The 14,589-nt window shown below is 37.7% G+C and overlaps 2 protein-coding genes across 2 annotated transcripts; one reads left to right on the plus strand and one right to left on the minus strand.

Moving 5' to 3' along the window:
* Nucleotides 1–1,590: 1,590 nt before the first annotated feature.
* On the minus strand, nt 1,591–3,930 carry LOC131017539 (putative laccase-9). Its single transcript, XM_057946326.1, has 6 exons — nt 3,794–3,930; nt 3,553–3,704; nt 3,223–3,467; nt 3,020–3,148; nt 2,010–2,951; nt 1,591–1,929 (listed from the first exon to the last, which is right to left on the minus strand). The coding sequence occupies exons 1-6, from the start codon at nt 3,875–3,877 to the stop codon at nt 1,766–1,768; spliced, it is 1,716 nt and encodes a 571-aa protein (XP_057802309.1). The 5' UTR covers nt 3,878–3,930; the 3' UTR covers nt 1,591–1,765.
* A 7,976-nt stretch (nt 3,931–11,906) lies between these two features.
* Nucleotides 11,907–13,170, plus strand: LOC131018336 (uncharacterized). The gene is made up of 2 exons (XM_057947062.1): nt 11,907–12,155; nt 12,484–13,170. Exons 1-2 carry the CDS (start codon nt 11,907–11,909, stop codon nt 13,168–13,170), a joined length of 936 nt encoding a protein of 311 aa, XP_057803045.1.
* The last annotated feature ends 1,419 nt before the right edge of the window (nt 13,171–14,589 follow it).

Here is a 14,589-nt window from a genome sequence, read left to right on the forward strand (position 1 = left end):
AGCATCATCAATTGGAACCCATTGAGATTTACACCGACTCCATGTTAGTGGCGCAGCAAGGGTGATGGTCAACACGGAAGATAATACTCATTTCGTCCCATTATAAATGGCTTAAAATTTTTCAACGCGAAATTGGTAAAAAATGATAGTGCCTACACTTTTTTAAGAGTTAAATTTTTTTATTTATGAAATACATGCCACTTTTAGTGGAACATAGGGAGTAGTAAGTTCCTCCTTGATGATGTGTGTGTGATTCTTCAAGTTGTGAGAGAGAATTTTTCCTTTATGTATTTCACATGTATCAATCAGCTAATAGAGTTGTTCATATAGTAGCACAATTTGTTAGAAACCTTTTACTGCCAATTTGTCGGACCGGTGACTTTTCTGTTTGGCTCAAGGAAATTGTAACAGAGGATTTGGCTTATTAATAAATTAATTTCCGTTTCAAAAAAAACATAAAATGAAATTGAAACACTCGTCTTAAAGAAGAAAAAAATAAATCAATAGACCAACAATGCTTTCAAATGCCGCCTCGGCAGCAAGAATTAAAAATGAAAAACAATGTACAATTTGGATAAGGAAAAAAAAAACAGTAAGCAAATTTATTCTAAACAAATAAGACTTGAAATTTTTCAAAGCAGATTTTGCTTGGGTCGTAACTTTATTTCATTGGACGTGAGCGATTTGGAAGATTTTTAGGACCACAAACGTTACATTCAAAAGATAACCAAAATTCAACAAAATTCTCTACACGCTTAAAGTCAGAAAATTAAAATCGCCAATTCTCCTGTGCGACCGTCGCACAGGTGTGCGACGGGTCGACCCGGCCCAAACCCGCCATCCTGACCCGGAACCCTGACCCGCGTGGGTTTGACCCATACTCCTAATTATTACATCTGTTTATAATAATGGTTACTTTTAATAAACATAATATATACATTTGTTCATATAAATGTATATTGATATGTATAATATTTTATATTGAATGAAGGTAAATATTTATATTAATATAAGTATACATTCGTGCGACCAAATGTATATCTTATGCTTATTAAAAGTAAATACTCCTATTAGGGTTTAGTGTTCAGGCTTAGGGTTTAGTTTTCACCTATTAGGGTTTAGTGTTCACGCTTAGGGTTTAGTTTACAGGGTTTAGGGTTTAGTTTATAGAATTTAGGGTTTAGAAAATATAATACTGTATATTAAATAAAGGAAAATACCTATATTTATATAAGTATACATTTGTGCGAACAAATGTATATTTCATGCTTATTAAAAGTAATAATTATTATAAACAAATGTAATAATTTAGGATTTAGGATTTCGGGTCTGGATTGCGGGCCGGGTCGGGCGCGGGCCGGGGCGGACCCGTCGCACACTGTGCGACGGTCGCACCCAAGACCAGCCCAATTAAAATACAAGAGCGTCTTGTAGTGAAGAGGACTTGTCTTTAATTTTATCAATGGCCTCAATAATTTCGAAATACCAGCCAAAACAATCCAACAATTAACAAATAATAATCTCGATTTTCAACACATCAAATTCACGTGTAAACTCATTGTGGGGAACCGTTTTGGAGTCGTCGTCATATTTGGATTATATTGATAATACTTGATATATAATGATGATCCATCTACATACCAAGGTATTAATTTATAGGTGATGGATACATGAAGAGGAATACATAAAGGTACATGCACAAATAGGTAGAGATAGTAGGAGACAGTCCATAAACTTAAGGGACATTCATGTATAGTAACAATAATTAAATCCTAAATAATAATTGCTGAGGGGGCGGTTGACAGCGGGGCATATCAGGGGGCGGAGGCAACATCTTCTCATTGGGGGCTTCCCCATCCTTAACGATGAACACCATCTTCATTCCCCAAGTCTGATGACGATCGAAATGGCAGTGCATGTACCACACTCCTGCAAACGATATTAATTGCAACTTTCAATTACTTAACTCTACAAAGGCTAGGAGATGGAAAGAGAAAATAAAAAAAAACCTGGATTGTTAGCCTTAAATCTGATAGCGCTCCATCCATTTCTTGGAACGGTAACAGTGTTCATCAAGAGCGGGTCGATGAGATTAAAGTTTTGCGGATCCCTGTTTGGGTCGAAGTCCCCGTATCCAGCTCCGACAACGTAGAAGCTGTGTCCATGTAAATGCATGGGATGATCGCTTCCCTCGCCAAAGTTGGTGCCTTGAAACACGATCTCCACTTCCGAGTTATAGTCCAACATATACACAGCCGTTCCGAATTCGGTGCGCCCCTCATACAATGACTTATGACCTTGCGTGAAGTTGAATATTCTTGCTGGCTTCGCCGGGAAATCGGTCGTGAAAACTCCTCCGATCCCTTGGTAATAGGCCTCAAGAATATTTAGGGTTTGCGGGGACAGCATGGAGATGTTGTTCATGCTGGCCAGCACCCTGTTGTTCCTCGCGCAAGAATTTGTCTCACAGGGCCACATGTTGATGGTGAGAGTGAAGAAGAGGTTGTGGGTGATGTTCATAGGAACTTTGATGGGGTGCTTGTCGTTGGCCAGGCTTCTGAGCTTGCTGCTGAAATGGATGGACTCGGCCCAGCCATAGCCATCGAATTTAGGGTAATATGGAAACTCCAGTGATGAGGGGGGCGTGTAGTTACCAACGTACTCGAGGATTCCGGTGGTGGGGACGTAAGTATGCCACCAGGGGCTGGCGTATACTTTGGTGGCCATGTAATAACGGCTGGGCGGCTGGTTGGCTTCCAGAAGGAAATCTATGGTCTGGCCGGGGGCAATCGCAATGTGATCGGTGTTCAGCGGCTTCGTGTAGGCGCCGTCCATGCCCACCACCGTCACGTTGTGGTCCTTGATTTTCAAGTACATAATGTAGCTCAACATTGCGTTGATCATTCTGATCAGGTAAGTCTTGCCCGGCTCCACACTCAACTTGAATGTATCTGCATCAAACAAATTACTAAGTATATAACTCTTATTAAATTGTTTGGATTTTATCTGGAGAGCCTACCTTGTTTTGAGCAGGGGTACATGTCGCCAGGTTGACCATTCATGAGGAAAGCATCAGAAAAATTGGCATCGATTCCTTGCGCTATTGCATCCTCGTAAACTTGTTGCACATCAGCATTCCACCACTCTCCTGCATGCAACATTTATTAATTATTCCGAATTTAATTATACAAACTCACAATTAAGAATTTTAATTATATATACCTAGTAAGATGGGCACTTGAGCATGAGGCTTAGGGAAAGGATAAGTGTGTGTCTTAGGCGGTAGAATGATGATGGCGCCATACACAGTAGCTCGAGACCAATCGCTGTGGGCGTGCCAAAATAAAGTGCCTTCTTCGTTGGAGAGCAACATCCGTTGTCTAAACCTCTTGCCGGGACTAATAGGACACTGCGTCACATGGCTCGCGCCATCTGTCCATGGATATCTCGGCATTTTTACTCCATGCCTGAAATCACAATGCTACGTACATTACTACTAAATTAATTAATAATAGTATATCACTTTCAAATATATGCTTTAATTTTACGTACCAATGGATACTTATATTTGCGTCGGCGCGATTAATAACATCGATTACCACCAATTCCCCCCTTCTAGCATATATAGTTGGCCCTGGGAACTGCCCGTTTATCGTTAGGATGCTTTTGGTGGTGCATAGCCTGGTGTGTGAAGATCTTCTCACCTGCAAACTTACACTTCCAATTAGCTACCTTTTCTATAAATAAAAAACAAAATCAATTAATTAATATTATTACTGCATGCCCAACATACTTCAAACTTATGATGAACTAAAGCATGGACTGGAGCCATAATAATACACAGGATGAAAACCTTGAGCTTCCTATAACAAGACATTTTTTTGAGTGGTGTGTACTATGAATTAATTTCCTTTTCAAGCTTACATCTCCTCTCATTTATTTCTACATTAACGTGAGTATTTAATTATTTCACGTGAACCATGCATGACTTTCGCTTTCTATTTTATATTGGACTTGATAATTATTAATTTGAAAATACTTGATCCAACTACTAGAAAAGATATATGGTTAACGATTTGATCAAGTGCATGCAGAAGAGCTAGACAGCTCATTACAAGACTCTTCTAGTTGTAATTATAAATGTTACTCCCTCCTCTCTCCATCCACGAAGAAGAGCTATACAACTCATTACAAGACTCTTCTAGTTGTAATTATAAATGTTACTCCCTCCTCTCTCCATCCACGAAAAAATTGTCGCTTCTATTTATAAATGTTTCACACGATTCTACTCACATTTAAACTAGAATCTTACTCATTTACTAATTTCATTCACATTTTATTAAAACACATCTCATTCACAATGTCACGGGGTATATAATTATTTTTTATCATTTAATTTCACTTTTATTAGCAAATAATAGGTTAATAAATTCAAAGTCATGATACATACTTTTTAAAAAAAATAATTTTTTGAAATAAAAATTAAATACTCCCTCCGTCCATGAAAGAACTTCCTACGAGGGAGTGGCACGGGTTTTAAGAAAAAAAGTTATTGAGTGTATTGAGAGTAGAGAAAAAATTGTTGAGTGTATTGAGAGTGGTGAAAATATGTTATAATTAATATTGAGAGTTGTGAAAAAGTGAAAAGTAAGTAATTATAAGTGGGGGCTAATTGCCTGTAAATCCCTAACGTTTACACGGAATTGGTTTTTGCACCTATTTTTATTTTTCTACTTTTAAATACCTAATCTTTTGTTTTTGTCTCAAATTTATCCGGCGACCGGTTTTTTCTTACGCCGGCGCCGAAAATGCCACGCCGGAATCGACGAGCTGGCAGCCGAAATTGATACCTAAATATATTTTTTACATGTGGCAATTTTTTTTTCAAATCATTATCATCTTCCTCAACCCCCTCCCCCGACCCACCGCCGCCTCACCCTGCCAACACCACCGGCGCCGCCCCCTCCCTCCCCCAATCCGCCGCCGCCTCCCCCCTGTCACCACCACCACCACCATTCGCAGAATTCCACCACCATCAAATCAATCCAACGACCACCACAATCCCGTCCTCCTTCACCTCCACCAAGATCCTCAACAACCAACCGCCGCCGTCAAATTCGAACAAAACAACCAAATCGAATTCCCCACCGACGGCGCGGTGGTTGAGAGATAGAGATGACCTCGCCGAAGGTCAAAACCTTCCTTTCACCGGCCTGCTCGGAATGCTCGGAACCACTAGGGTTGACGCGCAGGGACCAGGTGGAATATTCGGTTGTCTTCCAGGTAAGGGAGTCGGGAGATGGGGTTGTGCTGGGGTGCAGCAGAGGGTGGGGAAAAGGGAGAGGGTGGGGGAATTATCGAGATCGAGATCGGCTTTGGAGCAGAGCTTCTCGATCTGGAGTTTGGTGAGGCAGAGGACGGCGGCGGCAATCGGCTTCCTCTACTGCTCTAGGCGGTGGAGCGTTGGTGGTGGTGGCGGTGGGTGGCGGCACCGGCGGTGGTGGAGGCGGCAGAGGGCGACGCTGGGTGGAGGGAGGGAGAGTTAGGGTTTGGAAAAGGGGAAAGGACGATTGGGGGGGAATTTTTTTTTTTAATTTTTTTTCCACATGAATTTTTTATTTCAATTTTTTTCAGATTTTTTTGCCACATGTCAAAAATGAGCCAAGTGGAGAATTTCGGCTGCCAACTCGTCGATTCCGGCTGCCACAGTCAGTGACGTAGCCAGACTTTTTAGTTAGGGGGGCCAAATACTCTTTTCGTAACCAGCTAAATTTATTTTAATTTTCTAATATGGAATAAATATAAGTAAAAAACATCTAATCACTTATTCATTTTTATTACCAATTACACTTATTTTGATGGAAAAACAGAGAAAAAATATATTTTCATCCATTTTTCATCATTTTCACATATTTACTATAATGGAAAATTTTCTCTGGCCAGTGTGAAATATTTTATCGGGCATCCCCTTTTCACTCATTTTCTCTCCAATATTGGATAATATTATCCTAAGTATGGGTGTGAAAATATTTTTCAACATTTTATCATCTTTTCATCTCTAGCAAAACATATGATAAAAAAAGGAGAAAAATATTTTCTCACCTTTTCTTATCTATCATTTTCCAATAATTTTCTTTTCAACTGAAGTAAACGCACCCTTAAAACACTAGTTTTACAATCGTTCAATAGCTTATCTCCTTTATGTAGAGAAAAATTGGGATTATTACTAAAATAAGAATATTTATGTATTTATTTAATATTAAATATAAAATTACTAAAATACCCCTAGTGTTTTTGAAATTTTCAGGGGGGCCCAGTGCCCCCACTGCCCCCCCCTCTAGCTACGTCAATGGCCACAGTGGCATTTCCGGCGCCGGCGTAAGAAAAAACCGGTCGCCGGATAAATTTGAGACAAAAACAAAAGGTTAGGTATTGAAAAGTAGAAAAATAAAAATAGGTGCAAAAACCAATTCTGTGTAAACGTTAGGGATTAATTTACAGGCAATTAGCCCTATAAGTGGTGGGGTATGGTCCAAAAATAAGTAGGAAGTTTTTTTGTCGACGTCCCAAAAAGGAAAGATAAGAAGTTTTTTCATGGACGGAGGGAGTATAATTCATGTATTATAATAAATTTTATTTTTATAAAAAAATATTTTTAAAATATTAAGTAGGGATAAGTATCAGATTAGCCCTTAACATAGAAGCCCTTATGGCAAGGGGTGTGTAAAATAAATCCCTATGATAATAAAAATCAAACAATTAAACCCTAAATCCTAACGCCAACATAACGCCGTTTACTTAATATTTTTTTTTCCTTTTTTTTAATCCGTGGGTCCCACCGGAAATATTTGAGCGGGTGTTGGTATCAGACAAGGCATATGAATCGACGCTACTTCGTTTCTTCGTCATTCTTACTCGAAAATTCGAAACATCTTGCAGTCGCCATTGATAGACGAAGATAATCTACTCCATTGGGATTGATCAAAGCGCAATTAAGGTAGGTTTTCAACATTATTTTTCTGAAGTTTTGAATGTCGTCAGTAGTAACAAGTAATGCATGCAAGGGTTATTGCTTATGGTTTATTATGTTGATTTATCTCGAAGAAATCTGTGTACAATTACTGAATGTTTGCTTCTTTGCGTTTTCTTGTTGTCTGTGATGCAACATGTTGACATTCGTTTTTAATTTCATGGATTTATGGGTGAAAAATGATGATTCCGGGAAACTAATGTACGATGGCTACAATTCTGTAGAAATAGAAGAATCCTATGAGAAAATGACTTATGAGCGCATTGTTGATGAATTTGCTAATTGCTATGGTAGTAAACCTAAGAAAGTCTATGCCTTGGATGATGATTACACTGTCGAGAAGGGCTTAGTTCTCCTTAGAGACTCACAACATTGTAAGAAAGTTTTTGACTACTTTGATATAATAGGACAAGCAGAGGTCTTATTATTTGCTGACCATGAAACAGATCCCATGGCCCAAATTATACCTTTATGTATGTTTGAGGGGGAAGATGGTAGTACTGATTTAGAGGAGGTGCATGGTTTGAGTATTGTCGATGATGGTGAGGATAATCCTTAGACAGAGACTGAGGTGGGGGTAGGGACAGTTGACACTGGGCTAGAGCCTAATGCTATCCAAGAGACTGAGGTGGGGGTAGGGACATTAGACACTGGGCTAGAGCCAAATGCTAAGGAGGGAGTGACAGTACACACTGGGGTAGAGGAGTTTATGAATGAAATGAGGGATGATGAAGATTTGGGAAGTGAAGATGAGGGTGATGACCATGATGATGAAGATTTGGGAAGTGAAATGAGGGATGATGAAGATTTGGGAAGTGATGACTCTAGCTTGTATAGTGATGTCCAGTCAGATGGTGATGATGAATTGATGGAGGGAGATCATGTTTTAGATTCAGTAGAAGTTGGGGAGCAGGGTAAATTTGAACTAGGCATGACCTTTGCAGGGGCAAAGGATTGTAGGGATGCTATCAATTCCTATGCTGTGAAGTTTGGATACAAACTTAAGTTTGTAAAAAATGAACCTAAGAGAATCAGGGTAATCTGCATTAGTGAGAAGTCTTGTCCTTTTGTTATGTTTGCTTCAAAAGATGGGGAGACAGAAGGGTTAATTGTTAAGACTTTGGTAGCCCAACATAACTGTTCTAGGCAGAGGGAGGTGTCTGGTGCCTCTCAAGCATACCTTGCCAACTATTTCAAGGAGGCATTGTATAGAAATCCCAAGTTTTCATGCCCTTGCTGCTTTATTTTACTCGAAATTGGATCCTCTTAGTGTAATATCCAACTGGTACCACAAGTCTAGCTTTATGAAAAGCTATGAACACTCTATACAGCCGGTTCCAGGTTTCAAGTTTTGGAAGGTGAAAGAGAGTGATGGAGTGGAGCCTCCTCCTATTGAGAAGAAGATTGGTAGGCCTAAGAAATTGAGAGTAAGAGCTCCAAACGAGCCCAGAAAAGGCAACAAGTTATCAAGGATAGGTCAGATACAAAGGTGTAGTCTTTGCAAAAGTGCAAGTCACAAAAAAGGTCATTGCCCTCAAAGACCAAGTCAGGTATGCTTAATTCCATTAATTTAGAAGTGTAAATACTTTGTTTGTTATTCATTTTCTTAAATGCTTTTCAGATGACCCAGGATACACAAGCTTCTTCTTCATCTGTGCCTGGAAAGTTTCATAATAGCTTCTTGGATCCTGAACCAAACACAAGGTTTGCAATTCCAAATGAGACTCAATTGAGAAATGAAAAGAGAAAAGAAGTTGCAACAGTGGGAGAACAATCCAAGCTTCGGAAGGTGGCCTCCAAGCCATTTAAGGCTCCTCGAGGAAAAAGCAAACAGCAAGATGAGCAAGTTGTCCTCAGAAGATCCCCGAGAGGAAAAGGCAAACAGGAAGATGAACAAGTTGTCCTCAGAAGATCCCCGAGAGGGAAAAATGTTGCTTCAACTGTAGGTTCTACTACTACTAGTTTAAGCAAGCATTTTGGAGGATATTTGGTTCCTTTTCTTGTTTGATTGATGAAGATGCAAAACTTTTGTTTTGATGCAATAGTTTGTTTGAATTTGCACTGGTATACTTATGTTTGTTGATGGAAGAACTTGAAACAGATGTTTGATCTTTTCATTCCAGTTTGTTTTCTTAGGTGGCTGTTATCATGCTTGTAAAAGATGGTTATTTTTTGCAACATTACAATTATGGAATGGTGATGATTGCAGTTATTCTTACATTCTTGTTATATCATCCCTTATATCATTGTCTGCCAACATCAAGGATTTAATCATGATGATTGCAGTTATTCTTACATTCATATTGCAATGATCCTTGCAAACAGCAAAATACCAATCATGTATGACACAAAATAAGCTCCCTTTCATTTCCAATTTTCAAAACATAGTAGATCGACATTTACAAAAGGCAGACTAAACTAGTGCATAATATGCTATAAACAACCAAGAAACAACCAACATTGCAGTAACCAATCTAGATTTCTTCCTATTTTTGTTTGAATCTTCTTTCAACATTTCAATGACATTTCAAATCTTGGCAAATTCAATCTCCATATCCATCGGTTCCAAGCTTGAGCTTTCCTTATTCTTCATGACCTTCAACTCATTGATAACGTCTTTAGCTCTTTCACTGATTGGTTCGTCAAGCCAATCAAAATAACCACAATTCTTCATCTAAAACAAGAAAAGGGATTTAATGGCCTAAAGTTCAGCAAATACACAACTAATGGAACTCACAAACATACCTTCCAATTTCGGCATCCATAAAATCTCCTACCGGGATTTTCGTCCGTCCACGATGTCATTATCACAGCCCTCAACTTTCTTCCATCAGTTTGGCACTCACAAAACCTTGGATTTTCATGGTCTTGAAACTGACGTCCACCACGCGAAGAGCCCGATCCACAACCACCGGAGACGGAATTGAAACTCATGGCTCTTCACGAAATGCAAGCACACGGTGAATCCCTATGTTAATTTCGCAAAACTTTCAAAGATATTCTCCAATTTGAAGGCAAGAATCGCGATTTAGGGTTCTTCAAACTAACGAATATCCCCAAATAAAAAGGGGGATTTCAGTTAGTTTTCGGTGGGACCCACGGATTAAAAAAAAAGGAAAAAAAAATATTAAGTAAACGGCGTTATGTTGGCGTTAGGGTTTAGGGTTTAATTGTTTGATTTTTATTATCATAGGGGTTTATTTTACACACCCCTTGCCATAAGGGGCTCAATGCCATAAGGGCTTCTACGTTAAGGGCTAATCTGATACTTATCCCTATTAAGTATAAAGACGAGACATAATAACACACATAAAATTGTGGGACACGATCTCATCCCCAACTTCTCATATGTTAGAGCATAGATTAGTAGCTACACCCAGTGGCGAATTCAGGGGGGGCTAGGGGGGGCTGAAGCCCCCTCCCAATTTTTGATTTTTTTAAATATAGATATGTATTTTATTTTATATATGTATATGTGTATATAAATAAGATATAGAAGAAAAAATATGATACATTATTTATAGTATATCCAACTATCCATATTAATTATTTGACATTGTACATTGATTTGTTATATTTATGTTATTTTAATCCTATTTTTTTTCTTATTTAATTTTTAATGTTGAATTTGAGTTCATTCTAAAGTTAAAAGTAAAATTACTAATTATTAACAATGAAAGTTAGTTTATTTGTTTAGAAAATTAAATATATTTTTTTAAAAGAATGCATAAAAGTATGTTTTTGTATGCTTCCAATCTACTTAATGTTGAATTAATTAAATTGCAAACAATTATCTATTATATTAAGTGATTATTAAAAAAATGCATGAAAATGAAGTGTAAGGAATGCTCAAAAAAATTTGCTTCGGGGGCCCCCGAACCCCCGTGTAAATATCTTCAAACGTCGTAGATCAATAAATTCAGCCCCCCTAACCTCCAATCCTGGATCCGCCCCTGGCTACACCTAATACTCAACTGATAGATTGTAGTTAGTGGGTATACCTAACCTTCAATAAGCATGTAAATGCGCACCAGTTTACAGAGAAACAACAGAGCCCCAATTTCTCGTATGTCTAAAGGAATATTTAAATAAATATTTGTTGCCACGTTGAATAAATAAATCAAAAGATTCCGTTAGAATCAACCCCCATATCTTTAGGAAAATGAACTTCTCGTATGTCTAAAGGAATATTTAAATAAATATTTGTTGCCACGTTGAATAAATAAATCAAAAGATTCCATTAGAATCAACCCCCATATCTTTAGGAAAATGATCTACTATGATAATCTACAATGTCGCATTCTCAAATTTCATTATTTCAAAATCCCTCAAATTTCATGCATTTATAATGATTTATCATATATATTTTTCATATTTATTAATTAACTAGAAATTTCACACCGCGTAGGACGCGGTGTTTCTATAATTGCTCCGTGAATTATGGGATTAATAACGATGCTAGTCAAATCGTTTCCAAGTGCAGCCATATTATACTATGACTTGTAGGAGAATTTCTACAAGTCATTAACTCATAAAAATTGCAGCAATCACAAGTACATTTTATATACAAACTGCTTAAATATTTTTATGACATTACGCATCATATATACACAGTGCATTCAATCGGAAGCTACATTGAAGCATATACAATGTACACACAAAAGAAAACCTCAAAATGTTAAAGAAGACATTCCTATTGAATTGGAAGTCATTGGAAAGAAAATTGTTAAAAATTGTGGAGGGTTGCCCCTCTCAATTGTTGTGGTGGCCGGACTTCTATCTAAGATCCATACTCAATACTCATGGGAAGCTTGAAACAATAATCGGTTCGAGTTATACCCATTTACCCTATCACTCGAAGCCGTGTCTTTTATATATGACTGGCTTTCCAGAAGATTATGAGATTCGTGTCTCAGAACTTATTCACCTTTGGATAGCTGAGGGTATTGTAACACTTTCAAATGGATCAAAAAGCTTGGAAGAGGAGGCAGAAGATTGTTTCGATGATCTTGTCGAGAGAAGTCTAGTTCTGGTCATCAACAGGAAGTCTAATGGGAAAATAAAGAGTTGCAGCATTCATGATATTGTGCGAGAATTTCTGGTAAGGCAGGCTGCAAAAGAGAAGGTAATTCTTTCGGTTATGGATTACTTACCTACTCCTATCATGCGAAGTCATTTTGTTCCACATCTCATAAAAGATCATCATAGCATATGTGCTAATATGATCTACATCTCAAAGTCTATGTGCATAGTTCAGACATCCACACCATAATATGCATTCCGAAGAAAGGGTATAGATCCGTGGGCTCCGTAGAGAAGTTTAGTTCACTCAAGGTCCTTCATGTTTTACGTAGAAGCAATTATTGGGATTGGGAGCCAGGTCAAGTGTTCGATCTGATTCAGACTTTAATTATTTACAGATCTGAGGTAAATTTGCCCATGGAGATTTGGAGGTTGCGACAATTAAGACACTTTCGCTGGCAACAGACTTTGTGTGTAGTAAAAGAATGGTGGAAATGATTCCAAACATTAAAAAGCTGGGAATATGTTACTCCAAGGAGAAGTCTGATGCGGATGCTGGCTATCGCCTCAACAATCTTAAGTATCTATGTCGACTTGAGAAATTGAAGTTGGAGATGCCTGAAGGTTCTTTATCCAGAAAACAATATGATGAAATGACATTGAGGATGCTTGGAGGTTTTTCATTCAGACTAGTTGATAAGATACTTGGATGGATTTCATTTAGACAAGCTGATAAGATACTTGGAGGTATAAACTTTCCTCTACAACTGAGAAGGTTAACCTTGAGTGGTTGGAAGCTTCCTTCGAGTGATATGTCAATCGTTGGTTCATTACCTAATCTTCAAGTGCTTAAACTAAGAAATTTCAAAAGGATAGACTGGGTAACATCTAATGGAGAATTTCGTGAGCTCGGACTTCTGCTAATTACTGATCAATCCGATTTGGTTTTTTGGATAACAAAAGCTAGCCACTTCCTGAGACTCGAGTGCCTAATGCTTCATGGGTGTCTTGGTCTACCTGAGATTCCAAGTAATATTTTATTATCGGCAGAAAAGATACAAAAGAAACAATGGGATTCAGGAAAGTGTACCTTTCTAGTTCGTGTGAAGCGTTCCTGATATATATGCTGCTCTTTCAAATCCAGGTTAGAGATTTAGTTAGAAACTGTTATTTGTAGAAATTATTGGTGATGTATATTTAAGCAGGATTAAGTATTCTTTTTAAAGATTAACTATATAAAATAAATCAACCTGCCAAATATTTTGACATCTACTGATAAAACGATCTACACATAAATCACATGATCCTTAATCATTAATCACACACGTACACTATTAGGCCTCCATATGCTAATTCATAGTTTGATCGCCTCATTATTGATAGTAAATACATTAAGAGCCCTCAAAGAAAAAGTTACAAATTGATGTAAATATATGTAAAGAATATTCCAACAACTACTCAAGGATTCATGCATTAGCATATGACATAGCTCATTAATTTCCAGAATCATCTTTTCCCAATAATCTTTGTGTATTATGTACTTTTCGTCACTTGCATCATCGTTTCTGATTATATTTGAACTTATATATAGAGCGGTTTTCAAGTATCTGCAATCGGCATTTACTAAAGAGGCAGAGTGCAGAAGGAATGCTCTCTCGTTGGATAACCTCTTAATTGGCAAATCACGCAAGGGAGCATCGAGGATGTTTTCTGAAACACTGGTATTCTCCTACACTTCGAATTAATCTATTATGATCTTTATATTCTCAAAACTCTTTTGTTATATTTCTGAAAGTAATATTTTTATGTGTGTAAATGATCATACCACCTATACATTAAATTCATATCTAAGTTCAAATAAATCCTATGTCTAGAAAACTTGTTTTTAAGGTCAAGAATATAGTCAGTTTTGAGTTCCGGCCAGTTTGAGTATTTTGTTTTATTTTCGTTGCCCATTAGTTTGCTTGTGTTGCTGTCCCTTGGTATATTTCATCCGTGACTGTGATTGCATTAGGTTGAGACGAACAATCATGTTTTGTGTTGAATGTAAAGTAGAAAGAGGTATGAGAAGTGTGAAGAAGAGGAAAAGAAATGAGAGAAGAATTTTGTATTCGATTGAATTGAATTGGTTTACAGCTGCACATTTTACTTATTTATACAAAGGCTAACTAACTAAGAAGCTAAAGGAAACTTCTCTAAACAAACTAACTAAAACGTAACTAATCTTGCTGACTCAGCAAGGTTTACAACAGAATACTTTAACATGCTCCAAAAAAGGTTCAGAGGTGTTAACCAGAACCAACAAGAGGCTCGAGATGGAGTGAACTTTGCAGAGAACAGAATCGAGGCTCGGCAAGAGGTTTGGTAAACAAATCGGCCACTTGATCAATAGCAGGAACATGACCAACTTCAACGAACTTGTCTTGAACTTTCTCCCTTATGAAATGCACATCAACTTCGATATGCTTAGTTCTAGCGTGAAAGACGGGATTAGAGGCCAAGGCCACTGCACTGGAATTGTCGCACCATAATTTGTG

Source organism: Salvia miltiorrhiza, chromosome 3 (genome assembly GCF_028751815.1).
Source record: "Salvia miltiorrhiza cultivar Shanhuang (shh) chromosome 3, IMPLAD_Smil_shh, whole genome shotgun sequence".
Taxonomy (NCBI): Eukaryota; Viridiplantae; Streptophyta; class Magnoliopsida; order Lamiales; family Lamiaceae; genus Salvia; species Salvia miltiorrhiza.